Source organism: Sus scrofa, chromosome 7 (assembly GCF_000003025.6).
Source record: "Sus scrofa isolate TJ Tabasco breed Duroc chromosome 7, Sscrofa11.1, whole genome shotgun sequence".
In the NCBI taxonomy this organism is placed as follows: domain Eukaryota; kingdom Metazoa; phylum Chordata; class Mammalia; order Artiodactyla; family Suidae; genus Sus; species Sus scrofa.
The window spans coordinates 1085023-1112459 of NC_010449.5; the positions used below are offsets into that span (position 1 = coordinate 1085023).

The window sequence follows — 27437 nt, forward strand, 5'->3', positions numbered from 1 at the left end:
CCAGAGGGTGGGCTGGGGCAGGGGCCATGTCCTCAGACCAGGGCTTTCTTCACCAGCCCCCCCCCGCCCCCGACTCTGAGCCCCAACAGGTGACCCCAATCACCTCTGGGGGTGCCGCAGACTTCTCATCACACGACAAAGCAAGCGTCCTTAAGAGGACAACCGCAGGGCCACCAGGTCCCCTGGGTGCCACCTCAGGACCTCGGTGAAGCACAGCGGAACCCCGGCCCACTGCCACCCCTTGGAACTCTGCCAGGATGGGTTACTGCTGACTGGGGGTGACGTTCAATGTCCACTGGAACTCCCTCTGTAAGACTGCCTTGCGGTCTTGGGAGAAACCCCTGCTAAACCCAAATGAAAGTTTCCGGATGTTGAGGATCCAACTCTCCCCCCGGGGGGCGGAGGGCGGGGGGACGTTTCATTAAAGGGCCAGACAGTAAAAACCCGGGGCTCTGCCTCCTCAGGCCTCTTCTGCGGCTGACGCGTGTCACCTGGGCGTGGCGGGGCGCCAATGACACTCCACTTGCGCAAATCAGCAGGTGGGCTGGGTGGGACCCAGGAGCCATGGTGTGCCAGCCTCCGGTTTAGCATATCTTTATACTAAAGAATGCCTTCCCCATGCGTTCTGAAGTCAGAAATGCCCACGGGATGTTATTCATGCAGTCAAAGGGGGCCAAGCAATTATTTTCGGTTACCAGAGGAAAGGCACATGTCCCCCAAGGGTTGATCCACTGGGCTCTACTGAACCGGGCATTCGGGACGATGCACCTTAGATTGAGACGCCCCACCGTCCCATCAGAACAGAAGTGTGCCTGCGGCAAGAGGGCAAAAGAGCAGTGGTGTCCAAGCAGAGGCTCAGCTTCAGACAGAAACTCAGTACCGAGCCGGTGCGCAGCCGAGGACGGTCACAGGGAATTCTGTGCGTTTACTGAAGTGTATCGGCCCGCGTGTTTACTTCAAAACAGCTGGCTACCAACTGCTCTGTATAAAAACAAGCTAGGATACACTTTACGGCACAGGGAATACAGCCAATGTTTTACAATAACTATAGTATCTACTGAATTCCTACTAGCAGATAGGCACTGTTTTAAATGCTGAAGACTTGCGAATATAGCACAGAGCCTACCATGAAGGAATTTTCATCCTGGCAAAGAATCTCCTCCAAAAATAAAACTGTGACAAAATAGTTATTCTATTATTGGATTAATTTAATATGACAAGTCACTTGCAAGTTTCAGGAAATGCTATCAGTATTAAGGATTAGCTAGCTCATCAAACAAGTATGGCATCATTTACATGTTTATTTTCATTATTTTTCATTAATTACATAAACAAAATGAAAAATGAGACAGCACTGGCTTTCAGGTCTATAACGAAACAAAACAAAGCGGTGTTGCTACAGTCAGGTTTTAGCACACATCTAACCTTAGATGTGGACCGTTAGGCTCGGAAGAAGGCTTCCTGCACGTCCGAGACAGACGCTGGGAACATTCCTGGAGGAGTCTGAACAGCGGCCTGAGACAGGCCGGGAAACATTTTCCTTTCTCCTCACATCTTCCTCTACTGTTTGCTTTTCTTTTCAATAAAAAAAGAAGTATTGCCTTTAAAATAAGTTTTTTCAAAAGTGGTTAACCTGGGCAGAAAGCAGTTCTCACCAGGCGGTAAGCAAACAGAGGGCGGACTATATGTAAATGCATCTCCTGCTCTAGAGCGAAGCGTGTCCTTCCCTATCCTAACCTAACCCCCAGCTTTTAGCTGGTGTTTTTTGCAGATGGGAAAGCGGAGGAGGAAGCACAGAAAGGCAGACAGCCTGCGTCACGGCGTTTGTGACTGGGGAGGCCGGCACCTCGGGTTACCGAGCCCGTCCAACCCCCGCGCCCAGTGCTGGCGGGGAGGGCAGTGGCGACCGGGCTGCGCCCCGCGCCCGCCCCCGCCCGGACCCAGAACCAGAAAGCAATGTTCCCGGCTGCCTTCACTGGCTGTCCCTTCTGACAGCAGAGATGACAGGCTGGGTTCTCAGGCTTCAACAGACCATCGTGGGAATTCCTGACTTACGCAACTACAAAATAAAAACGTACTGACACTACACATACCAGCGTGAATGGCACTTTAATCTTTCCTCGTGACTTGCTGGTTTAATGATGTGGCTGCACAGTCACATAAAATTTCAGCGAAGAAGTTATAGGCATTACTAATTGTTGGGCATGAAACAACATATACCTGTGGATTTCTCATTCATTCTCAAGCTGAAACGCTAAATGACAGTGAAATTGAATGAAACGTCTTAGGTGATACAGATAACGTTTCCTTTGTAGCATGCACAGGTTTTGCAAAGATTTCTCGTGCTCCAGTAATTCAGAAATAACGAAGGGAGGAGACATTTTCTTATTTAAAACCTAATATTTGGAACAGGAGCGTTGGCAGGTTGTTAACAACCTCAGTGAAAACCACAAAAAGGCAACAAGCGCTGTGAACAAATACGGTTTTCGGAAAAGAACCGCCGTGTCCCGAACACAAGGAGTGATGTCAAGTTTATCTGAAACAGACCCGAGAGGCCCAGTGACTCCTGGGGGTTTGTTTAAACGCAGCGAGCATCCAGCTGACTCAGAGCAGAGACAGAAAGGCTCCGCCGTGGCGCCAACGCGCGTGGGTGACCAGCCCTGGGCCCTGCTCTGCCCTTGGACACCTCCCGACACGCAGGCCGCAAACACGCTGGATGAGAGCCACCTACGGCATCGCCGACTCAAAACCCTGACTGGGTCCAAGAGCACGTCTTCCTTTACCACCTGGGACGCTCAGACAGGGACATCGGACGGGAGACGCCCCCCGTGTACAGGACGAGGGCACAACGCTCAGCACCCTGCTGCCCAGCCCGGGCCCCTCCCCGGGCACCTGCACCCACCTCTCCTGGGGCTCTCGTGATTGAAGAGGATGCCGTTGACCGCGAAGAGGTTGTAGGCCTCCCGGAAGTTCACCACGATCCAGTAGGCGTAGAGCTTCGCCGCCCCTGTCGGAATTTGTTTTTAAAGCAAAGAAATGACAGCAGTTACTACAAAAGACAGCGATTTTTCACTCAAACAAGTAGCAGCTTGCCAAGTGAGCAACTTGTATCAAGACAGGAAAAAAACAGAATCAAAAGCGAGGCTCCTTTGCCCGTAGATCATGTGACAGGGAACTTCAAACTCCTTGCTTCTGGAATAAGCAGTTCTTGCCGTCACAAGGCCATTCCCCTCGGGCGTGTGTAATACATCATCACACGGGCCTTTCTTATCAGGTCTTCGCCCCTTTTCCTTAGTTTTAAGGAATTAGGCGGCGGAACAGGCGGGCTCTAAATATCGTGGTTGCTTTGCCATTTTCTCACCGGAGTCTTTCGACACGAGAAGCAATGGACCCTCGGTGAAGAGGCTGACGTCAGGGAGACGTCCACCAGGGAAGCGGCATCACAACCCCGAAACCGCATCTCGCTAGCCCGAGCTCACGACCGTTCAGTAAAGACTCGTGCTGGATCTAACCTTCCTCCTGGCGTGGTCTGCACGGAAGGGTGAAGTGAGGCGGTAACTTCACCCCAAAGGCCGTGGCAGCCAGTCCTTGCACTTGCAGCATGCAGGCGCGCTGCTGGACAAGTGCAGTCCCTTCAGCCTTATCCCAACGCCATCCCCAGCAGGTGGCGGCAGCCGAGGGACGGGCAGAGGCCTAAGGCAGAGCCACCCCTCCGCGGCAGGTCTCACCGTACGGCGACCGGGGGTAGAAAGGCGTGGTCTCCTTCTGCGGGGTCTCCTGCACCTTCCCGTACAGCTCGCTAGTCGAGGCCTGGTAGAACCTCACGGAGCCGATCAGGCCACAGGTCTTCACCGCATCCAGAAGCCGCAAGGTGCCCACTCCATCCACGTCCGCGGTGTACTCAGCCAGGTCAAAAGAAATCTGGAAACAGCGGCAGAAAAGGGGCCACGTGACCGGGTGGGCACCAAAGACACCGCAGGCCGAGGCCCCGCCACTTCTCCGACTTGGAGGCACCAGGTGTGTGAGAGAGCGTTCTTCTCTAGAAGCAGGACGAGGGCGGGGATGGCACCTACTTCTAACATCAAGCGGCTGGAAAATGCCTCCAGAAATAGGTGGCAATAACCCCGAGGGCCATGAGGGCGCTGCGCCTCACAAGCCTCGGCCTGAGGCCGGAGTCCCTTGGGGCCCTGGTTTGCAAAAGGCAAACCTCTGCTGCTCGGACTCTCCCGGCTGTGCCTAAAACACTCAGGCGGCACCCATCTCACGAGAGGCCTAGGACACGCTCACTGCTCGTGAGTCCCAGCGGCTTTCTCGGCCCAGAGACGGTCGAGAACATGTGCTTTAGGATACATTTGATTTTGTTGTTGTTGTTGCTTTTTAGGGCCGCACCTGCGGCAGACGGAAGTTCCCAGGCTAAGGGTCGAATCGGAGCTGCAGGTGCCAACCCACGCCACAGCCACAGCCATGCCAGATCCTTAACCCACATGGTGAGGCCAGGGAACAAACTCGAGTCCCCGTGGGTATCAGTCAGGTTTGTATCCCACTGAGCCACGACGGGACTCCAGGACACACCTGAGTTTAAAAAAGATTGTTTTCTATTTGTAATTAAGCTCTAAGATGACTTTTTAGGATATCATATTACACACATCGCGTATCTTTGGATGACACAAGCCCGTGAACACAGCAAGATATGGAGTCAGATGACCTCTAAGAAGAGGCGGCTAAGGAATAATTTGTGTCTCGACCACTTTCTTCAGAAGTAAAAGCGGCTGATGTGCTTTTTTCTTAAACGAAGGGGAAGCACAATAAATAAATTAACCTAATATTTAAGTCTTTGTCCCTGGTTTGTCTGCTGGTGAGACGCGGCGGGGCCCTCTGGCTGCGGTGAGGGCGAGCTCTCCCCGGAGGCCGCTGTGGCCCGAGGGCGGTCACTGGCCCGGGTCCGAGGGCGCCCCCAGCGGCGCTCTAGACCGTGCACGTTCAGGGCGGCCAGGGAGCTTCCACGCGGCCGGCAGGGGCGGGGCCTGGCTCGGACCCGAGTCACTGACTCAGACCGCAGCCTCAAGACAAAAGAGAAACAAGCTTATTTCCTTTGCCCGCAGTCTCTCAAAGCCAAGAAAGCAACATTTGGGGCTGTTTTATTCTTTTTATGCAACAGTTTATTGCAATAAAATTTACATACCATAAAATTCACCCTCTTAAAGTTTACAGCTCCGTGGTTTTTGGTATAGTCACGGCCTCATACAACCATCACAGCGTCGGGTTCCAGAACACACGCTCGCATCCCCCACAGGAAGCCTGCCTTTAGCAAAATCACCTCCCCTCACCCACCCAGGTGGGCAGCGCCGGTCCCCCTCCTGTCTCCCGGTGGCCTCCTGGTCTGGACGTTTCGCACAAGTGGGATCGCAGACCACGGCCCTGGGGCGAGCTTCTTGCACCGTCCGCGCTTCCGTCTCTCCCGGGCACCCAGAGTCAGCTGGCAGCACTGGGAACACTCTCAGGAACGGGCAGCTCCTTCCCACTCTCACCAGCATCGAGTGAGGGCCCAGTTTTCCCAGTCTGGCCTCCCCAGCACTCACTGTGGTCCGTCTTTCTGGTTGCAGACGTCCTCGTGGGTGTGAAGTTGTATGTCATTGTGGGTTTTTTTTAAACTGAGATATAATTGACATATTATATTAGTTTCAGGTGTTCAGCATAATGATTCGCTCTATGTATATATTCCAAAATAACCACCACCATAAATCTAGTTAATACCCATCACCACCGTTATAAAATTTTTTATGAGAACTGTTAAGATCTATTTTCTTAGCTACTTTCAAACATACAATACAGTATTCTGAGCGACAGTGGCCACGCTGTACGTCACGTCGGCACGGCTTCTTCATTGTGCCTGTGACCCCCTCTGCCTGTCTGCCCCCACTGCTGCTCTGGGAACCACCCACCTGTCCTCTGTCCCCACGAACTAGGTGTGTGCAGATTCCAGATCTAAGTGAGAGCTCTGACTGATTTCACTCGGCACATGTCCTCAAGGGCCATCCACGTTGTTGCAAGTGGCGGGACGTTCTCCTCCTGATAGAGACCCATATACACACACACAGACACACACACAGACACACACATCTCAGCTGCCCTGCCCACGCGTTCATGGACGCACACCGTGGTCGCTGCTTCCGCATCTTGGCTCTCGTGAGTCACACTGCAGTGAACACGGCAGCACATCTATCTTTGCTAGTTAGTGTTTCCCTAACTTCTGGTAAACACCCAGAGATGGAGTTTCTGGATCATAACAGCAGTGCTATTTTTAACTCTTTGCGGAACCTCCATGCTGTTTCTCACAGCGGCTGCACCAATTTACATCCCCACCAACAGGGCAGGAGGCTCCCGCTTCCCCCAGCCTCACCAACACCTGTTCTCTGCGGTCTTTTTGATGATGGGTGTTCTGACAGGTTGGGGTGGTACCTCACTGAAGATCAGTGATGCTCAGCATCTTTTCAGGTGCCTGTTGGCATCTGTATGTTCTCTCCGGAAAGACATCCATGCATAGGCTTTGCCTATTTTGTTTTTTAAATCTTTTTAGGGCTGTCCCTGCAGCATGAGGAGGTTCCCAGGCTAGGAGTCGAATCGGAGCTGCAGCTGCCGGCCTACACCACAGCCACAGCCATGCAGGATCCGAGCTACGTCTGTGACCTACACCTCAGCTCACGGCAATGTCGGACCCTTAACCCACTGAGTGAGGCCAGGGATTGAACCCACATCCTCATGGATGCCAGTCGGGTTCATTGGCCACGACGGGAATGCCAACCTCTGCCCATTTTTTAATTGGACTGTCTGTGTGGTATTTTTCTGTTTGCTATTCACTTGTACAAGTTCTTCATATATATTAACCCTTTAACAGATACATGATTTGCAAATATTTTTCCCATTCCATAGGTTGTCTTTCCATTTTGTTGAAAATTTGGTTTCATTTCTTTGCTGTGCAGAAACTTTTCAGTTTGACGCAGTCCCATTTATTTTTGCTTTTGTTGCCTTTGTTTTTAGTGTCAAATCCAAAAGAATCACTGCCAAAGTTGATAAAGTTTACTTTATGTTTTCTTTTGAGTCTTGTGGTTTCAGGTTTTATGTTCAGATTTCATCCACTTTGAATTTTTTTTTCTTTTTTTTTTGTTAGGGATACACCTGCAGGACATGGAGGTTCCCAGGCGAGGGATCAAATTGGACCTGTAGCCGCCAGCCTACACCACAGCCACAGCAACGCCAGATCCTTAAGCCACTGAGCAAGGCCAGGGATTGAACCTGCATCTTCACAGACACTGTGTCAGGTTCTTAACCCACTAAGCCACAACAGGAACTCCTAAAATTTTTTTTTCGGCCACAGTGTGCAGTCGGCTCAATGTGGAATCTCAGTTCCCAAACCAGGGACCGAACCCCAGCTGCAGTGGTGAAAGCACCAGGTCCTAACCATGAGACCACCAGGGTCACTTCAGTTGAGTTTTGTGCAGGGGATAAGATGGCACCTTCTTCTGCATGGGGCCGTCCAGGTTTCCCAACACTGCTTACTGAAGAGACTCCCACTCCCCACTGGGCATCCTCACCTCTTTGGCTGTTCCCTAGCTGACTCCATGTACGTGGGTTTATTTCTGAGCTCTCTGTTCTGCTCCCCGGCCCTGTGTCTGCTTTTGTGCCGGGGCCATGCGCTTTGGATCAGCGCAGCTCCGTGACACCGTCTGACATGAAGCCTCCAGCATGTTCCTTCCTGAGATTCCTCTGGCTATTTGGATCCTGCTCCGCCTTCTCTCCTCCTAAAAACCCCAAAGCCTCTCACCGCCGTCCAGCCGGCCTGCACGCTGCCCAATCCTCCTCCTCTCGGGCTTGCTTTACCTGACCCTTCTCACTCTCTACCTCCTGTGCTAGAGCGAGGCCCTGGCGGCAGGGAGCCTCCCGCTCGTCCCAGGACGTGTCGGATGGGCGGGGATGGCCGCCAGAGGTAAATGCCAAACATGCAACTATCGCGATAAAACTTCAGAAACCAGCAAAAAGAGTGGGCTACCAGCAGAAGGTGGTCACGTGACAGAACCAAGACAGGTGCAACTTCAAAGAGCAAGACAGAGGAAGCTCTATGTGACCCTCGATTTTGCGGCAAAGCGAGCAAAGCTATTAATCAAGGACAGTAAGGCGTCGGTGTCCTTGTGGCCCAGGCTCTGAGCAGAGGCCCTGGGGCAGAGGCCCAGCAGCAATGGGAGAGGCCAGCGCGGGCCAGAGGGGCTGCTGCTGGGGGCCCCCTGGAGCAGGTCTGTGGAGCACGAAATGCGGGAAATACGAAGGCGCAGCCCCCAGCCCGCCAGCCCTGCGGGTGCAGATCAGAAAGGACAGGGAAGGGGCCACAGGGACTGAGGGGCACAAAGTCGGGGGCTGGGGGCAGACACTTGGAGGAGGGAGAGACGACAGGAACAGAGCAAGGACGGGCTCAGGGAGGAGACGGCCTGGGTGAGCAGGTGACGGGGGTGGGCCGTCCTAAGGGCTCAGAAGGACAGACCAGTGCCCCAGCCATGTCTGGGCAGTGAGGCAACGCCAGCCCAGATGGAGAAGAGGAGAGGAAACGGAAGCGCACACTTTTTTTTTTTTTTTTTTTGTCTTTTTTTTTTGCTATTTCTTGGGCCGCTCCCGCGGCATATGGAGGTTCCCAGGCTAGGGGTTGAATCGGAGCTGCAGCCACCGGCCTACGCCAGAGCCACAGCAACGTGGGATCCGAGCCGCGTCTACGACCTACACCACAGCTCACGGCAATGCCGGATCGTTAACCCACTGAGCAAGGGCAGGGACCGAACCCGCAACCTCATGGTTCCTAGTCGGATTCGTTAACCACTGCGCCACGACGGGAACTCCAGGAAGCGCACACTCTTAAGTGTCAGCAGAAGGCGCTCTGGAGGAGGCCGTCCCCAGGGGCCCTGGGGAGCCAGCGATGATGCTAGAACAGAGGCTGGGCATCACTTCCGCTGGGCCCGCTCACGCTGCACTCATTCCCAGTCCCAGTTCCATCTGCCTCCGGCCCAGACCAGAACCTGTGCTTCCGACCTTCATAAGCCCAAGTTTATATGTTTTCTCCTTACTTTACTGCAGTTATATTTTTGGTCAAAAACATTCATAATGATAATCTGAAGCATCGAACAATCAAAAGGGTGATGAGTTCTGGCCATCGCCAGACTAGACAACCGTCACGTCTGCGTGAGCCTTCGTGAGCTCAACAGAAGTCAGTGAGCAGTTAGTTTCCATTACGTTTGCTGAAACACTCAAAGTCGACGAAGGACTCCAGGGGGTCAGAACTTCCATGCTGTGTGGACAAGATAATCCCCACGTGCTGCGCACCCTGGCGACTCCCCTGGCAGCCGCCACCACCCCACACTGCTGGTGCCCGCGCCCCGGCCCTGCTCGCCCCCACTGCGCAGCGCACAGTAGGACAGGAACACGTTCAGGGAGCAGACGAAGGGCACGTTTTGACCTCTTTCACCCCAAGGACAGGCTGCAGGGTTTCTGGTCCCCGGGGGCCCTAAGCGCTGCCCTCCTCCAGGGCGCGGCTCTGCTCCGAGGTCCCCACACCTGCCAGTGCCCAGCTGGCTGCAGTCTCACGGACATTCCTTCAGTTTGAGAGCCTCCAGGTCTGACGTGCTGGCTTCGCCACCACTTCTGTGACAGTCCCTGGGTCACAACACTCTGCCACTTTCTGTACACTCCAAGAGTCCCTGTCCCATTCCTGAAAATGTTCTTGCTTTCCCAGGTAAGATCACAACTCAAAAGAAGGGTAACAATTAAACTAAACTCCTGGTTTGCAGAAAATCTTTAATTTAAAAATACTGTGTGATTCGATAAGAAATGAGCCACATCAGATATCCTTTCCTGCCTATTTTTTAGGGTTCATCAGCTGGTAAAACACAAAGAAAAAACCCAGTCCTTCAAGAGGTTCCTTGGGGATGAGCAGAAATAAACAAAGCCACTTCACGGAAGTGACTACATTAGGGCACAGAACCAGGGGCCTGCAGGTCCACGGACAGAACTCGGGCGTGGGGATCGATCGGATGAGTGAAAGCGATAGCTTCGTTTCCTCTAAGGTCTTCCTTCAATTCTGAGTGTGAGCAACAGCGTTGGACACGGCAGCAGGGGTGCTGCGGGGGCAGAGCCCCAGCCCGGCCAGGCCCACCCCGGGTTCTGCTGTACACCACAGTGCGTCATCATGTTACTGCGGCACAAACCTGACTTTTAAACACTGCGACAGCCACAGGTGAATCGAGTCGGTTTGCTCCAACACCCTCAGTGCCGTGCTTCATCCTTTACCAGCTTATCCTTCGAGCGCCCACTTCTCCTGAGCCGTGAGGGGTCAGGGCACAGGAAAGGGCTGCTGTCTGCTGGGGGCAGTGACAGGGCGTCGGGATCTCAGGATGCGCTAACGAAGCAAAGCCTGCGCCTGCCTGAGAACCCACGGGCAGGTCTAACAAGCTCCCTCCTGCAGGTGCCGCCTGCAACAGCTTCGCCCTCTGCATCACTCCTCAGACCTGCCTCGGGGACCAGGCAGCCAAACCACAGAAGCCCCTGAGGCATCCATGAGACCCCGGAGTTGGGCACAGGCGGAAAGTGAATAACCAAATCAGCTTTGAGCTCTCTTCCGGTTACACTTGAATCTTCTGAATCCTTGTGGTCGCGCACACACGACGCCATCTGGGTCCTGAAGCCCTGGGTTGGCAAGAGCAGCAGCACAGGGAGACCAGAGGACTAGGGAGGGCTGGGCACTTAACCAAGGCGTTACAACTGCTTGCTGAAGATGATCCAGTGATGACTACAGGGTTTAATTCCAGCTGCCAGTCACACTCAGACGATGGGAATGTGAGGCGGGACAGAGCCACGCGCAGGCATTTCAGGAGGAGCGTCCGCTGTTACCATAAAGCCTCACTTTTATCGCAGGACCGCTGTCAGGACGTGTGGAATGGTCGCCACCACAACACGGGAGGTGGAATTAGCGCTCACCTTCGCATCTAAATGGCTAAGCATTCTTTAGTGAACAGACCTTCTAAACAACAACAACAAAAAAAAGAGAGCGCGGGAAGCTGAACGGTTTAGTGAGCCTGCGAAGCTTCTGCGTGCTGCAGGTGCGATGACACAGGCCGCTGTTTTCCCAGGGAAGCGCTGCTAAGATGGAGCAAAGGGAAGCTTCTGGCAGGGAGAGAACTCAGGGAGCTTGAACCCCACGGCAACTGGCACGTCCGAGTGGCTGTGCGTCACAGCTTAAGACTGATTACAGAACGACCTGCCACCTGCGTAACAAACTGCTTTCTGTCCTTTTGGCCTCCCTACTTTTTCTTCCCGAAACAGCATATGGTGTATCTATTTTAGAAGGAATATGCACAAGGAAAAATATGCGACCGTTGGGGGAAATGTACGCAAAGGCTTGTTTAAGAACCGGAGGAGGAGTTCCCATCGCGGTTCAGCAGGTTGAGGGTGCAGCCCCATCCCCGGCCTCACTCAGCAAGGAAAGCATCCAGCGTCCGCAGCTGTGATGTAGGTTGCGGATTCGGCTCAGATCCGGTGTTGCTGTTTCTGTGATGTAGGCCTGCAGCTGTAGCTTCAATTTGACTCCTGGCCCAGAAGCTTCCATATGTCACAGGTGCAGCCATTAAAAGAAAAAAAAAAATAACAGAACCCAGCAGAACCTGCATGGCCCCCTAAGGACAAAACCGTGCAGTTAGGACAACAGAGTCACAGACAGCGTCTGATGCTCACTCCTGAGTGGTTTTACAGAGACTCTAACTGCCACCAGAGGGACAGCTACCTGCATGGTGAGCACACTGCATCCACGACAGAAGCTGCTCCCTCCTGGGCAGTGCTGAGTCTGGCCAGCACCACTCCAAGGACCGCCCTCAGGACAATGGGACTCACACGATCGCTCCCAGTAAACTCTCCATCTGTGGGCACCACACCAACTGCAGCTTGCTCCACCCGTATATGTAAACAGGCAACCACGGCCGTCAGCAAAGGGATGCTAGGGACCACGGCCACACCCTGCCTCTGGCACAGTGCCCGGTGTGCGCAGGAGCAGGTTCAGAAGAGGGACCCTGGCCCCTGACCCCCCGAGGGGAATGACGGGACAGTGGGGAGCTGAAAGCAGCTCTTTTGCCCCTTCTCTGTGTGCTCATTTCTGTTCCCCTCTAACCTTGAAAGGACCGAATTAACCTGCTGATTCTTTTCACAGATAAAAAAGAAGAATGAAGAATTAAGCAGGTAAGAAATGACTAGTCCTTGACCCCACAGGGCCCCCAAGCCGCACAGGCAAGATCACATCTAGAGGAGCTCCCGCTGTGACACCGTGGGTTAAGAATTCGACTGCAGTGGCTTGGGTCACCGTGGAGGCTCGGATCCCATCCCCGGGCCAGGCGCAGTGGGTTCAAGGATCCCGTGTGGCCACAGCTGTGTCTTGGATTCAGTCCCCGGCTGGGGAACCTCCCAATGCTGTGGGCGCGGCCACTTATAGATCAATCAATCAACGAATGTCCCATCTAGAGTCGGCCAGTCTGCCCAGGGTGGAGAGGAATCAGAACCAACCTCCCGGTCGATTTGCTGAGTGAGATTCTTCCTCGCTTTCCCCGAAAAGCTGTCCCGGCCGAGCAGCGTCTTGGGAGGAGGTCTGGACCCGAGTCCGCCTTCTCCCCAGGCTGCCACCTTCCTGGACCCAGCACCTCTCCTTCCTCCTGACGCCCGCCTCTCGGATTACTGGCTTCTGGGCCCCGAGCAGCCAAGCCCGAGCGCAGTAAGAGGAGCGCCTCCCGAGGGAGCCGGCGGTTCTGCTGAAGCTCCTTCACCGGAAGCCCGGGACTGGCCAGCAGAGCAGGCACATTCACTAAGCGGGATCATCTAGAATGATGCCCAGGAAAGAACCAGGGGCTCAAGGACAAGAAGGCCAGGTCAGCACGTGCAGCAGTGCTGCGGGAGGGCTGCCTGCCAGCTGGGCTGGGAGAAGCCCCGGAGGGGCAGGCGGGGGCCACGCTCTGCCTGCGGCTGAGGACAAGGGTCTTCTCGTCCCCAAACTGCTACTCAAGCAGGTGGGCAGAACGGCGGTCAATGGGAGCTGCCCTGATCTCAGAGAAACACTAAAGTGCAGACACGTTCCTGAGGCTGACGGGCGCCTGAGAAGTCACACGTAGCCCCCAGCCCCTCTGACGGGAGTGTCAGCAGATCCACAGAGGTAACTGACAGGCCCTCGAGGGGGCCTCAGACGACAGCTGTCATTTTATAGGAATAAATCTTGCAAAGAATCGATGTGCAGTGAGAGGCGGTCGCGGCAGGAAACAAAGTTGGCCCGTGGGAGCTGCTCTGCGCATCACCTGTGCCCACGTCTCTGGGGAGGAGGAAGCCCGGGGTGGGGGCGGCGGGGACGCCCCCAGGGTGCACAGGCCTTGATGCCCGACTCAGCGAAGGAGTCACAGGACCTCTGCCAGGAGGAGAAACCTCTCTGTCTCAAGTGACAGCAGGGGCTCCCTGCTCCCTCTCAGGGCCCTGCCAGAGCCCTCACCCCAACAGACGGGAACTTCCAGGCAGAAACTAAAGGCAGGAACAAAAACGTACAAGCTGGGAGAGCAAAACGCAAAACGCAGCCCCTGCCCACGGCTGGTTTAGGGACTGTCTTTACGGAATGTCCGGAAAACATTCTGGAAAGGAGGTTCCCTACGAACCGCCCCAGCGTGCGCTGGTGGTTCCAGAGAAGGGCGAGGCCCAGCAGAAACAGCTCACGGCCAGGTCTGCGGGGCTCGGCGGCTGGGGACGGGCCAGACCTTCACACCGGACCATCAGAGACGAGGGAGGACACGGACTCGGGCCACGTCCCCAGAGCTCCGGCTGCTCCCAAGGGACCGAGAACAGGCGGCGTCTCCCGGAAGAGCAGCGCCGCTGGCGCCGGGGGCAGGGGTCCTGGGGGCCACCCCGTGCGAGGTCCTCGGGGCCTGAGGGGTCCAGGACGCCAGGAAAACGCTCACAGGGACAGGGCGGCTGTCATATGGGGAGAGGGTAGACAAGAGCTGGACTTCTCAGGCCTGTGCCCTCTCCGCCGGGAAGTGGTACGATGACTAAGGCTTTGAAAAATAATAAAGGACTGAAGAGAAAGGTCATAAACCGGCTGGTTAGGAGCCGCGGCCTGAAGGAGGCACACCCTCCATTTAAGGGTGATTAGGCGCTGAGCTGACAGAGGTCTGCCACGCAGCAGCGGAGCGCTGTCTGCAAAACAGTTTGCTCAACCCACCTCCTTTGCAGCAACCCATCCTCTTGGGAGCAGACCGTGCAGAAAAGGAACCGTGAACTTTAGAGGCAGGGACCGACCCCGTCCTGCTCTCCACTGGTGCCCAGCCCAGCGTCTGGCACTGGGCAGGTCTCTGCTGTCTCCGGAGGTCACGGGTGAGACTGAGCAGAGGAGCTTGGGGCCACCAGACAGGGCAGAAATCCTCAGAAATGACAGGGGTTCAAAACAACCCTTCGTCTCTGATGCCTTTCCCTAAATCCCACAGGTTAGTTGGAAAGAAGCACCATTTCCACAACAAACCAGCGAGATAAAGACGCGATGTCAACGGGAGACCAAGGCAGGTGGCGGGATGCCTCAGTCTCCAAACACCCCTGACGAGAGCAGCACAGTCGGTCACGCACACTGGCTTCGCACAGCATGCTTAGAGCAGTATCTTTCTAGAACAAAAACATGGGGAAGGTAATAGCTACCGGCTTTCAAAACGTGAAAAAAAATGCTATGCTTTCATATCTTTTTCTACATTGAAACCGCTGCGTCATCTAAAATTTAGATTTTACAGGAAAACAAAGGTCACACTGGACAGGATACAAGTCTTATTTTCTTTTGAACGTCGTCCAGTGAGATACTTGCTGCGTGTAGGTCAATGTCTATTCCCTTGAGGTCTGTGAGCTGGTGTCAGAAAGCAGGGACCCGGGGGTGGTGTGGGGGGCAGAAGAGAATGAGGGGCTGGCCCGAGGCAGGTCAGACACACAGACACACAAAACCAAAGGGAAACTGATGTCAGCGGCAAAGAGGAAAATACGCAGCATCCAAGTCAGAGTTTAGTGGGGAAAAGAAGAACTAGAATTTGTGAGTTCTCAGGAGCAGAAAAATACTAACTTGTTTTGATAGTGAATCCCTCGGGTAAGGAGAAGCCGCTTCTGTTTGTATGACGGATAAATGGGAAACAAGAAGAAGCTGATGCTGCAAGTTACCAATAACAACCAATGAAAACACTACAGCTCTAGTCCTTATTGTGTCAACAACCAACAAATCCGTCTCTCTAAGCAGCAGTTTCTTTCTCGGAAATAAAGTCCTTTCCAGCCCTGCTGCTTCTGCCGGCCTAAAACTATGGGTTTTTCTTTGTTTTAATAGAAAGTGAAGTTGTCTAAAGCAAGAGGCACAAAGCTTCACGTGGTGAGACCGACCGACTCCCAGCATTAGAGCTGGATGGGAGCTCGAAGCCACCCGCAGTTCTGGACTAGACTATTACAGCCGCTGGCTGGGGGCAGCCACAGGACCGTCAACAATAGCGACAGTACAGAGATGGGGGGGTTCCTATTGAATGCGGGCCTGCAAACCAAAGTTTTAAAAAAGAGTATTACTGTTAAAGAGAGAACCAAGAAGATCCACAATTCGAGGGAGAGTTTACTCCAGAGGAAATGAAAATAATACTGCATTCTGAAAATGACCTGAAACTGTTTCTCTTTAGTATCTCTGCAACACTGACTTTCTTGAGAAAAAAAAATAACATCTGCTAAAAGCAATAAGTAATTTTTAAGAAGAGGCAAAAGGAAGAACAAGAGTCAAAAAGACTCAACATTGTTCTAGGAATAAAAGCCTGGAAAACCCCAACTATGACGACTGAAGAAGAACAGAAGTCTTTAGCAACAGCACAGCCGGAACAGGTGCCAAAAGACCAGTGGATCTTGTGTGGACCTGGTCTCTCTTCAGTCCTCAGTATCTGTAGCAGGGTCAGGATGCGGCCAGAAAACGCACAGGTTCAGCGGAAAGGGGAGCCGGGGGACGGGCAATGAAACAAGAAGATCTGGGCTCCCAGCGCTGGGTGGGGTCGCCTGCCAGTGTGGAGACAGCCTTGCAGGAAGGGGGCCAGCCGCCCCACAGTGCCGCCTGCAAGGCGCCTCTGCATCTGAGCAGAACCACAGGGCTTCTCTGGTTTCCGGATGCCCAAAGCTCAGGCATATTCACGACAGTGTGAAAAGCAGACAAGCGAGCAAACGAGTGAGTGCCAGCACTCTCGAGGGCCAGCACTTTCGAGTTCCAGCATTTCTTATTCGAAAGAGCATCACATCGCCTTCCTGTGAAGACACGACAGTAAGACAAGGCTTTACGTCACAGGTCACCTGCACACGATGTTCCTTGCATTCTTAAAGCTGACCCAGACAGAGACCTTAGCTGGGAGATCCAGGGCAAAGTGAGAGGCTGTCACCTGCTCCACCTCCCTGGAAGGGTCACAGCTGCTCCGGGGGTGAACTCTGCAGGGGCACGTACGGTGTGAGCAGGGCACCCTCACCAGCACCAGTGCTGCGACACGGCTCCTCCTACCACCCTGAAGACCTGGAACTTTCGATGTGGGAGCGGCCGCGACATCCCCCAGGACCCTGCCTCCCGCTACCTTAAAGAGGCCGAGAGGGCACGAGGAGGTGAATTACAAAGAAGGCTGCCTGACGCTTACAAGGGCGAGCTGTGCAGGACCCCACGTGCTTGTCGTCAGCCCGTCTCCGCACCTGCTGTGGGAAGGCCAACGCGGAAGCGAAACGGGGGAGAAGGAGCTGCTCGCTGAGACGGCCAGACGCAGTGACTCCAGCCGGGGCAGGGAGCTTTGATCTGGCTGTTCCCGGCCATTTCTTCGGGGATCCGGGAGCTGCCAGGGATATTCTCTGAAAGCAGCTGAAAGTGTTCGGCTTCAAACGACAGGGACGTGGTGAGTGAGGCGCCGGGTGGGGATGGAGGGTAAGACCGAGCGGCAAGCAACCCCCCTTCCCTCCCAGGCAGCATTGCCGGGAAGCCCCGCACCCGGAGCCACCACTAGGCCCCAAACAGCAGGGCAGCGCCCCCTCCTCGGGGAGTGACTCCGGGGCCCTGGGCACCTCTCACACGAGCCAGCGCCGCTGTGCCAGAGGCCCGAGGGCCGCTCGAAAGCCGGGAGGCCGGAAGGGCTTGAGAAGTCACAGGAGGACGTCGGACCAAGAGGCAGAGAGGGCCTTTCATCCCCTATTTGTGTCAAGGGCAGAGGAGGCCTGACTAACGTGGGAAAGGAACTTTTAAACCCCTTTCGACTATTCTGGGTTCCCTTCCATTTATACACATGATGCAAAATACACTCGGAATTCAAAAGCCCCCAAGGCGCGTGTCTGGGGCTGGAAGTTTCCCGCTTTGCTTTACTTCCCTCTTTTCCCCTCGTACACTGAGTCGTAGCTGCACGCCTCTCGTCCGCTCTTCTTTAAACACGCTGCTTTGTTCCGGGACCTGTTCACAGAGCAGCGCTCGAGGCCCAGCACCGCTCGAGGCCCCAAGGAGGCGGCCCTGAACCGACCACACACCCGCCTGCTCGGGGCTGACTCTCCCGGGCCGGGGGCCGAGACCAGACGCCCTCAGGAAGGAGACGCTGGAACGCGAGGGAGACGCGCTCGGGGAAAGCAGGCGAGGAGACGGGAGCGCGGCTGCCCGTGCGGACGAGGCCGGGCTTTCCTGAGCAAACGCGTGAGCACCGGACCCCTCGCGGCCCCAGAGGCCGGCTGAGGGACGCCACGGGGCCGGCCAGCCGGCGTCTGAGACCAGCCCCGGGCCGGACGCCAGGCCCAGCGCCTGTCCAGCACTTGGTCATCTGAGCATCATGACACGTCTGTGAGTCAGAAACTGCCATGGCACCTATTTCACATCTGGGAAAACGCAAGCTTCGGGCAATTAAGGAGCTCGCCCAGGTCCCAGCAGTGAGTAACCGAGCTGGGGCCAAGGCCGAGGAAAAGACAACCGCCACGGGAAACACCCGACCCCCCAGCGGCACCCTCACATTCACGTTTTCATAAGCACACGCCCGCCACCCAGAACGGGCGGCCTGTTTCTGTGCAGTTTAATACCAGGATGACACCCGCTTTCTTCTAAAAGCCGGGTGGCCGTGATTTAGAACTAGGTGGAGTGTGACAGCATGTTTTTAGGTTGTTCGCCGTAATTTGCAACATCTTTGTCCATACGTGCACTACTGCAAGCCATAACTTAATCTTCACACACACCTACGTAGCTGGAGAATACACCTAAAAATACACAAATCCCACTTTAAAAAGGCTGGAGAGGCAACAATACATCCTCAGAGCCATGCGCCCCTCCTTCCGCCCAGCCCCACCTCGTCTGCCCCGCAGGGACTCCAGACCTTCGAAGCTGCTCCCTGGGGGCTCCAAGCCCAGCCCGGGGTGCCCCCCCCCCAGGGCACAGCACCCTCACGCGGCTTTTGGAAGCTTAGGCAACACCTCACCCCATGCACTGAACAACAGAGAATGATTCTCCACGACGTGGAGGCAGAGCAGAGTGACCTGAGTCACGTAATGAAACCATCAGTGTTGAAAACAAAATACAAGAAAACCAAGACCTTTAAATAAAAAATGGACTTTAAAACATGCTAAATGTTTCTTAGCTGGCTTTGAAGAAGGGGTAGGATATAGACACCGGCACGGAAAGAAAGAATTAAGATAAGTGAAGAAAACCACAGACCTTCCAGAACCCCCAAGCAGACCCGGGGGCAGCACGTGTGACCAGCAGGGGCTGGGCTGGGGGGTGGGCAGTGAGGGCGGAAGGGGGTCTCCTGGCCCATGGAGGGTGCTTCCTAAGGGCCTCAGAGCAGAGGGGGTGCAGAGCTCAGACCTTCTCACAATCGCGTAGGAAGTTAATGAGAGATCATCCCACGAGACAGACCCGACGTCTTGGACGGTCCGAGGAGAACCCGCCAGGTTACAATCCAGGGGCTGATGCAGCGCTTTTGAGGAGCCGCAGTGTCGCCATCAAAGAAATGGACGGAGCCCCATCATCAGAGCCCCAGAGCTGAGAAAGGGCGTCCTCCGGGTGTGGCGGTGGGTCAGAGCGCCAAGGCCAGGGCGCAGGCACCTCGCAGCAGAACGGCGGGGGCAGGGAGATGGAGGGCCTGCCCTGGGCCAAGAAGGAAGCCCCGGGATTCCCGGAGGCTTGGCTCTCACACTCAGCGTCTTCACGCAGAGGGAAGCTTTCAACTGGAAACACTGACACTGAAAACTCTCAGGAGTCCAAGAGACCTTGTCTAGTCTGAAAAAAACATCCTCCAAGTGTCTAGAGGACCTCGGGACGGGACCGCCACCTGTCCCCTGAGGCCCCCATAACTGGGGCAGGGAGCCGGCTTCCAGGGCAGGGACTGCTGTAGGGTGCCGAGAGGGGCCTCCCCCGGTCCCCCGGACCCCCGCACGGGGCTTCAGAAGCTCTCCGACAAGCAGAAACACCCATTTTAAGCTACAAGGTGCTGGGGAAGTGAGTTGCTTTCCTGGATAACCGAAGGTTAACAATACCCATATCTTTCAATTACTCGCATTTCTAAAATGCTCCCCTGCCATCTAAAACCCAGCAGAAGGATATAATTCAACACAACCAGCAAGTGTTCTCGCTTGGGGACCACGGCGCTCACGCGCGTTCTCTCCCTGCAGAACAGAGAGGACAGGCTCCCCAAACCCGCGGCACCCCCACCAGCCCGTCCACCCCACCCTGCGACCTCTGCTGCAGTCTGTTCCGCGCACTGAGCACTGCCTCGCTCCCAAGGCCCCTCCCGACCGTCCGTCCTTCCCGTGGCCCCTAAACCCCAGGAGCTGACTTCCACCTCCCCCACTGACACCTGTGACGCCACCTTATCAGGGGGCGCACTGCCCCCTCCACCAGGACCCTGCACAGCGGAGGTCTGCAAGCACCTGCCGGGCCGTGGCGGGAGGAGCCCCACGAGGAGAAGGCTCATCAGCCCCAGACAGAGTGTGCGGACAGGACACTCTGCGCCCCTCTCTTCAGAACCACACCTGCGCCCGCCTGCTCTGCTCCTCCCTCTGCTACGTGGTCAGACACCGCCTTCTAAATGAGTGTGGGTCTAGGTTAACTCTGATGGCAGATGCTTCTTTTCATTTATTCTCCAGACCACACTCTGTGCTGAGTCCTCTGAGAAAGAAGAGAGCAAAAAGGGTAAGAGGTTTGTATGCGTTCAAAAAAATTTTTTTAAAAATTACAGACAGGAGTTCCCATCGTGACGCAGCGGAAACGAATCTGACTAGGAACCATGAGGTTGTGAGCTGTGGTGTAGGTCAAAGATGTGGCTCGGATCCCGAGTTCCTGTGGCTGTGGTGTAGGCCGGCTGTTACAGCTCCGATTAGATCCCTAGCCTGGGAGCCTCCAGATGCCGCGAGTGCGGCCCTAAAAGAAGCAAAAAAATAAAATAAAAAAAAATACAGACAAAGACTTATTATTAGTCATGTCTGGAACTTAAGTGGATTCCACTTTAAAAAGCTAGTTCTGACTGCCAATTTCCTGTGTCCTCCCAGCCCAGCGGGACTGTGACAAGAAGCCGTCCTCCTGGGCCTCTGCCTCTCACTCCACCCCCTCCCCCTCCGGTCCTCCTCTGACCCCCTCCCCCTCTCCTCCTGACCACCTCTGACCCCCCATCATCCTGACCACCTCTGACCCCCCTCCTATCCTCCTCTGACCCCCTCCCCCTCTCCTCCTGACCACCTCTGACCACCTCTTCCCCCTGTCCTCCTATGACCACCCCCTCCTGTCCTCCTCTGACCACCCCTTCCCCTCCCCTCCTGACCACCTCTGACCCCCCCACCTTCCTGTCCTCCTCTGACCACCCCTCTCCCTCCTGTCCTGACCACCTCTGACCACCTCTTCCCCCCCCCTCGTCCTCCTCTGACCACCCCCCTCCTGTCCTCCTCTGATTCCCCGCTCCTGTCCTCCTCTGACCCCCCCCGTCCTCCTCTGACCCCCCTCCCCTCCTGACCACCTCTGACCCCCCCATCATCCTGACCACCTCTGACCCCCCTCCTGTCCGTGTCCGACCAGCCCACCCCCACCTCCACCCACTCCCATCCTCCTCTGACCCCCTCTCCCCTCCCCTGCTGACCACCTCTGACCACCTCTTCCCCCTGTCCTCCTCTGACCCCCCCCTCCGGTCCTCCTCTGACCCCCCTCCCCCTCCCCTCCTGACCACCTCTGACCCCCCCACCCTCCTGTCCTCCTCTGACCACCCTTCCCCTCCCCTCCTGACCACCTCTGACCCCCCCACCCTGTCCTCCTCTGACTCCCCCCTCCTGTCCGTGTCTGACCAGCCCACCCCCACCTCCACCCACTCCCGTCCTCCTCTGACCCCCTCTCCCCCTCCCCTCCTGACCACCTCTGACCCCTCCCCTCCCCCTCCCGTCCTCCTCTGCCCCCCCCACCCCCTCACTGTCCTGATACTTGTCATGAGGACCTAAGCTCCCGGCTTGAGAAGGAAACGGAGACAGACCTGTGGCATCTTCCACCACAGCACCTGCTGTGATGAGCAAGGAGAGCGCATGAGAAAGAACGGACTTTAAGGGGGTCTCATGAGGACAGTATAGTCAGAGCCTGAGTAGTTCTCCGGTTCATTCCATCCGTACTCAGAGTCTTTGACCCCAGTCATTTAAACCCACACTGCTGACGTGATTCTCCTGTTCTTTTTCCACTACAACACATTCGAATCTTCCTCCCTAAACACACTCGCCTTTCCAGCTGTAACTGCTCAAGCACGACAACCCGGGAGACGGTGAGGGCCACGGAAGCTGGGGGCTGCCACCAAGACGTCCCCAAGCTTTTGGAGACCACGACTCGCTCTGTGCCATGGGGCCACGGGGAGGCAGAGGGAACACTGGAGCCCCTGTCCCCATGCCTCTGATGGTTAAGGAAGCCTGTGCCCCCCCAGATCCCAGATGGGCTGAGCACAGGGAGGGAACAGGCTGTGGGGTCCCCCCAGAACCCCAGACTCTGCCGCGTCTCGTCTGGGGGAACAGAAAAAGTCCACTCCACCCCATCAGTAGCTGCCAGGTACTACACACCTGTCTGCAGAAGGCTGTGCACCTGGCAAGATTTCAACACCCAGCACTGGCCCTCAGCAGAGCCTGGGCCTCGCTGGGTCCTGGGGCCCTTTCCTCCTCTTCCCCCCCACCCCGGGCGGCCAGCCTGTGACTCTGCTCTGGGGCCCTGGGCTCCCAGGCCTCGCTCTGCGCCCCCTCCAACCCCACCCCAGCACCTGTGAGTGGGAGCGGAGCCCCACCCGGTGCAGGGACACTCCTGGCTCCTGCTTCACTGCTGGGGGCCGGTTTCAGTTTCCCGCCTTTTCATGACCTTTGCTCCTCTGCCTAACAACCCACTGGGTCACCGGGTGGCAGGGGACACAGGCTGATTCAGGCCTCACTTGCCAGGGTGAATTCCTCAAGGGGCCTAGGCAGGAGCAGCTGTACCCACACTGGTCCCTGGGGGAGTCTGGCTCTGGCACGCTGCCCTCCCCACCAGCCTCCACCAGCAGCGCTCCCTGCGGTCTCAGTGCTGGGCTTCCTCAGGGGGTGCAGTCCTCCAGGCCCGCGAGAGGTCCTTACTCCAGGGCTGCCCTTTCTCTCTGCCCTTTGTCCCCAGTCTCGTCCCCTCCAGGCAGGGAGACTGTCGCGATGAGCTGGGGGTGGACTCACAGGAAAGTGACAGGAAAGCTAGAACGAGAAGCTTAAACAAGATGAAAGTTGCCCTTCCACTTACCTAAGTCTACTGGCCGAGAGCAAGGGTCGGGGTGGCAGCCCCACAGTGGCCAAGGCCGCCATTTCCTTCTACTGCTGGTCATTACATGTCTGGTCCAAAGCGGCTGCCAGGATTCCTGCCACCCCATCCACCTTCCCGCCAAGAGGAGTCGTCCCCTCCCCTCTACACACGCACGCCTGCACACATATTTTCAGCCCGTAGTTCGTGTCACTGCTACTTAAAAGTAATTTCCTGGAATGTAGTCACGAGGCCACGCCCAGGATAAGGGGAGCTGGAATGTGACCATTATAGAAGACCTTGTACTCAGATAAAACTTCGGAATTCTAGAGTTAAGGAGACCGCAGAAACTGGGGGACGGCCGAGAGCTCCTGCGGTAACACCCACGCAGCTCTTCAACCAAGGCGGGAGATGCCAGTCTTGCAGGGAGCACCGGGGATTTTCCTGTAACTCTGGCAGTGCCCCCGCCCAGCTTGGAGAGAGGAGAACGCAGCCCAGTGCTCAGGGCAGGCCGGGCGCCCACCTAACAATTCTTTCCCTCCTTACGCAGGCTGCAGCCTGCACTGACAGCCAGGGAGGGGCAATCGGGGCAGAGGGAGAAAGTGCCAGGAGGGCAGGAAGCTGGCTCTCAGGCCTGAGGAAGGAGCAGGGTCTCAGCTGTTGACCCTCTTAAGAACGTGCCGCTGCATCCTGCCAGGATCTCTGCTTAGCATCCTGGGGGAGGGGGGGTCTCCCTGGGAGGGGCTGTGGCCTTGAGGTCTCTTCCCAGGAGACGCACCTGCAGGGAAGGCCCCCTTTTGGCCTGGGGACCCCTGTGGAGTTTGTCCCCACTGGCCATTTGGTGGGCAGCTCCCCTGGAGACAGCAAGGAGGCCACAAGGGCTGAGGGGCTCGCCAGCCACCAGCACTGACCCGTTTACAGCTCCCTTTCGCCAAAAGAACAGGTGGGGGAGCGGCAGGGACCCTGCAGGGTCAGAATCAGAACCAGGAGGGCTGAGCAGCCGCACACACGCAAGGAAAGGCCCTTCGCCAGTAAGTTCGGAAACCTGAACACACGTCGCCTCGCAAACCGGACAGGATTACTGCGCAAAAGAAAGAACGGCCAAGAGCCAAGAGAGAGCTCCAGGAAGCTCAGCTAAGCTACTCGTGGGAGGTTTCAGAAGGACACCAGACTCCTGATGTGAACAACGACTCAAGAACCTTCCAGAATGAACAGGAAAAATGATGAGAACACATGGAAACCACTGTGAGCCTGGGGTCCCACAGCCAGGAGGAAAGAGCAGGACTTGGGAGTCACGGGAAGCGCCCCCGGGGACCAAGGTCACGCAGACTCGGGGCTGGGGGGTGGGGTGGGGTCTAAACACAAGGACAGAAAGTGGCCACGGGCCCCCAGCGAGAGGGAGGGAGGAAGGAGGGGAGAGCAGCAAGGGAGGGGTCAGGGCCCAGAGATGACACGAGGAAGAACACTGGGGGTGAAGATGAAAGAAAACCAGGGCCGAAAACGGAAAGCCGTGGATGCGCACAGGTGCATCCCTCTCGGGCAGAATCGAACCCGAGGGTGTCCGTCCCTCGGCAAAGACGACGGTAATGAAGGCCTCAGGCAAAGAGCAGCGCACCCAGGAGACAGCACGAGTCACGGTCGGCCCAAGCCGCGCTCAAGAACGCAGCTGGAGAACTCGCTGCGATGGTTCAGAAAGACAGTAAAATAAAAGAGGTATGATGTTTTAAAAAAAAAAAAAATCGACGTTTTTTTTAAAAAAATACATGATTTCTAAAGACTAGGATGCAAGTAGGAAAGAGGAGATAAGCAAAAAACACGCACCAGACTTCCTTTCATCCTTGGCAAGGATGCAGTGCGATACAGATACTATTAAATTCTAGGAATGCAGAGTTTCAAATATTCTTATGAGAAACAACCAGCAAAGTATAGTTGGAATGCTTGACTCCAAAACAGCTGTCCTGGACCACAGCTTAAAGAAAATCAGATAAATAAGAGACAGCAGAAACGGAAGGAAAGAAATAAAGAGAAAACATAACAAGTTTTTAAAACATAAAATACAATGGCAGGGATTAGGGCAAACGAGGACAAACAGATCAATAATCCAAAAAGACGCGAATGCCTTGAATTCGTCTACTAAGACCCCGAAGCTCAGAGTTCCTGCTGTGGCCCAGTGGGTTAAGAATCCGACTGGAGCGCCCCAGGCCGCGGTGTTGGTGTGGGTCTGAACCCTGGCCTGGGCAGTGGTTAAAGGACCTGCTCTTGCAGCAGCTGCTGCGGCTCAGAGGGAATGTCCATATGCCATGGGTGTGGTCAGTAAAAAAAAAAGACTCACAGTTCTTTAGGATTTTAAAAGATTTAATTGGACGCTGTTTCAAGACCCCAAACCTGAAGCAGAATGATTGAAAACAAAACAAATGGTGAGATAAAAAAATAAAGTAAAAGCAGTAATGCTGACATGGATTACGGTGTAACTTCGGAAAACAGCACGAGTCAGGAAAAAGATATTTTATAGTCTTTAGAGTCGGCTATAAAAAGAAAAAAGAAAAAGCATGTCAACACATTAAATGTTTTTAATAGGCATTAATTAACAAGTTACTATCTTGGTGTATATTTTTACAAGCAGAAAAACTTCTTTGGAAGTAAGTTATCAAATTCCTGAAACAGGTGCCTCTGTTGGAGGCCTCACCGGGCCTGGCCGGGGTCACCTGCGCCCCGGTCTCCACGGGCCCGAAGTCCCTCAAAGGCTCCCCGCAGCTGGCTGGGTGCACTTCGCCCTTCAGACCATCTACGGCGGGTCTCCACGTGACTTCAACCAGCCCCTGCGTGCTCCCACCACAGGCACTCCAGCCCCTCTTCCTCGTCCACCCACCACGAGACTCAAAATCCCCGTCCCCCCTAGAGCAGCTTCTCCTCCTCAGGCTGATGTGTGTGACTCCCAGCCTGTCCACAGGTGCAGTAGCAGCTGGAGTTCAAAGCCAGCACGACAACCGGAGCCACAGGCACCAGCTCCTAACTCGGATGGACCAGCCGGGCACCCACGGGCACCACACACCCCTCCGGGTGAATCAGCAGGACGGTCGAGTCCACGGGCCTTTTCATCAGGGAACCTCCTGGGGGTCAGCGAATTTAAGGACTCACCCCACACGGGAGCGCTTATGAGCTTGGACTCAAAGGAAGTCACACCTGCCATGTGCGTTTGCAGAACTCAGAACCCAGAACAGTGAATTAACGACACACAGCGCAGATTTAGCTGAGGTGTGACCACCTCGTTTGCTCAGAAAGTACCTGGAGCAGGAAAGATGGAGATTTCACCCCAGGCCGGCTTCAGCGGGGATCCTGTTCGGTGGGTCTAGGAAGACTCCGCCCACCCTGCTGTCCCCTCTGCTCCTCAACAGTCCCACTGTCCCTCCCCAACGTGGAGCTGCATCTCAACCGCACACCAGGACCGCAAGTCAGGAAGTCTTCTCACCATTTCAACAGGGGGGACCATTCTTCAGGCAACAGAGCGTCCTCCCAAGAACGAGAATTCAGTAAGACTAGAGTTCCAAGTAGGGTGATAAAACCAGATCCACTAGTTTTATTAACAGGTTTTATCTGAGTCGGCCACAGGTCCGGGGTCATGTCACGGGGAACACTGCAGGGATGAGACGCGCGAGTCCCTGCCCTCGTGTCCCTCCCTGTGGGGACCAGAAGCGCGAGTGCCTGCCCTCTCGGGTGGGAGAGGCAGAGGGAGGGGCACCCGCCGCTGCAGAGCAGTAACCGCGGATCCACGCCATGTCGCCTACCTCGGATACTTCATGAAAATGTGGTTTCTGTCATTTGCTCTTTACTATAATGTCTACAAGGTTCATCCTGGTCACAGCACGGGTCACAGCCCTTTCCACAGCCAAATAATATTCTGCTGTACGGGCCATCTCATTTCGTTTGTCCAGTCACAGCTGGTAGCGTCTGCACTGTCCCTGCCGACTGGCCACTCGAACGCCGCAAGATCGGGGCGGGGAGCCGTGTTGGCATTTCTCTTGGGCAGACGCTTGGGAGTGGGGACAGTGGAGTCGACGGCAACTCTGCGTTTAAGGGCCTGACGACCCGCAAACAGGTTCCAAGGTGGCCTCGCCATCTCACACCAGTGCAAGGGTGCCAACCGTCCCCTCTCTGCACCAATTCTCATCATTCCCTGGCTTCTGACCGCAGACATCCAAACCGATGTTAAGTGGAACCTCACCACGGTTCTACGTTCGCTGCCAGACATCTTCTCATGTGCTTATTAGCCATCTGTCCATCTTTTCTGGAGCTATGTCTGTTCAGATCCTTCGCCCACTTTTAACTGAGTTACTTGTGTTTTATTATTACATTCTAAGGGTTTTATTTATTCTAGATATATATAGTCCATATCTATCAGATACATGATTTGAAAATACTTCCTCTCATTATGGGAGTTTCCGTTCATTATCTTTATGGTATTCTTTAAAGCATAAAACATGTTAATTTGATAAAGTCCAATTTAATAATTTTTTGCTTCAGATTTGTGCTTTTGGTGTCAGACCTAATTATCCATCGATAAATTCAACGGAAGGCTTACTGCTGTATTTTCTTCCAAGTTCTGTCGTTTTTTGTTCTTACG

At 55.2% G+C, this 27437-nt stretch overlaps 1 protein-coding gene across 2 annotated transcripts in view; it reads right to left on the reverse strand.

Annotated features, from left to right (window-relative positions):
- The window catches only part of GMDS (GDP-mannose 4,6-dehydratase), a 436476-nt gene that overhangs the window by 235935 nt on the left and 173104 nt on the right, over positions 1 to 27437 (reverse strand). For both annotated transcript variants that reach the window (XM_021099748.1, XM_021099749.1), the window contains 2 exons: positions 3729 to 3921; positions 2903 to 3007 (listed from right to left, as the gene is read on the reverse strand). In XM_021099748.1, the coding sequence (XP_020955407.1) occupies positions 2903 to 3007; positions 3729 to 3921 (298 nt within the window). The remainder of the gene's footprint in view (positions 1 to 2902; positions 3008 to 3728; positions 3922 to 27437) is intronic.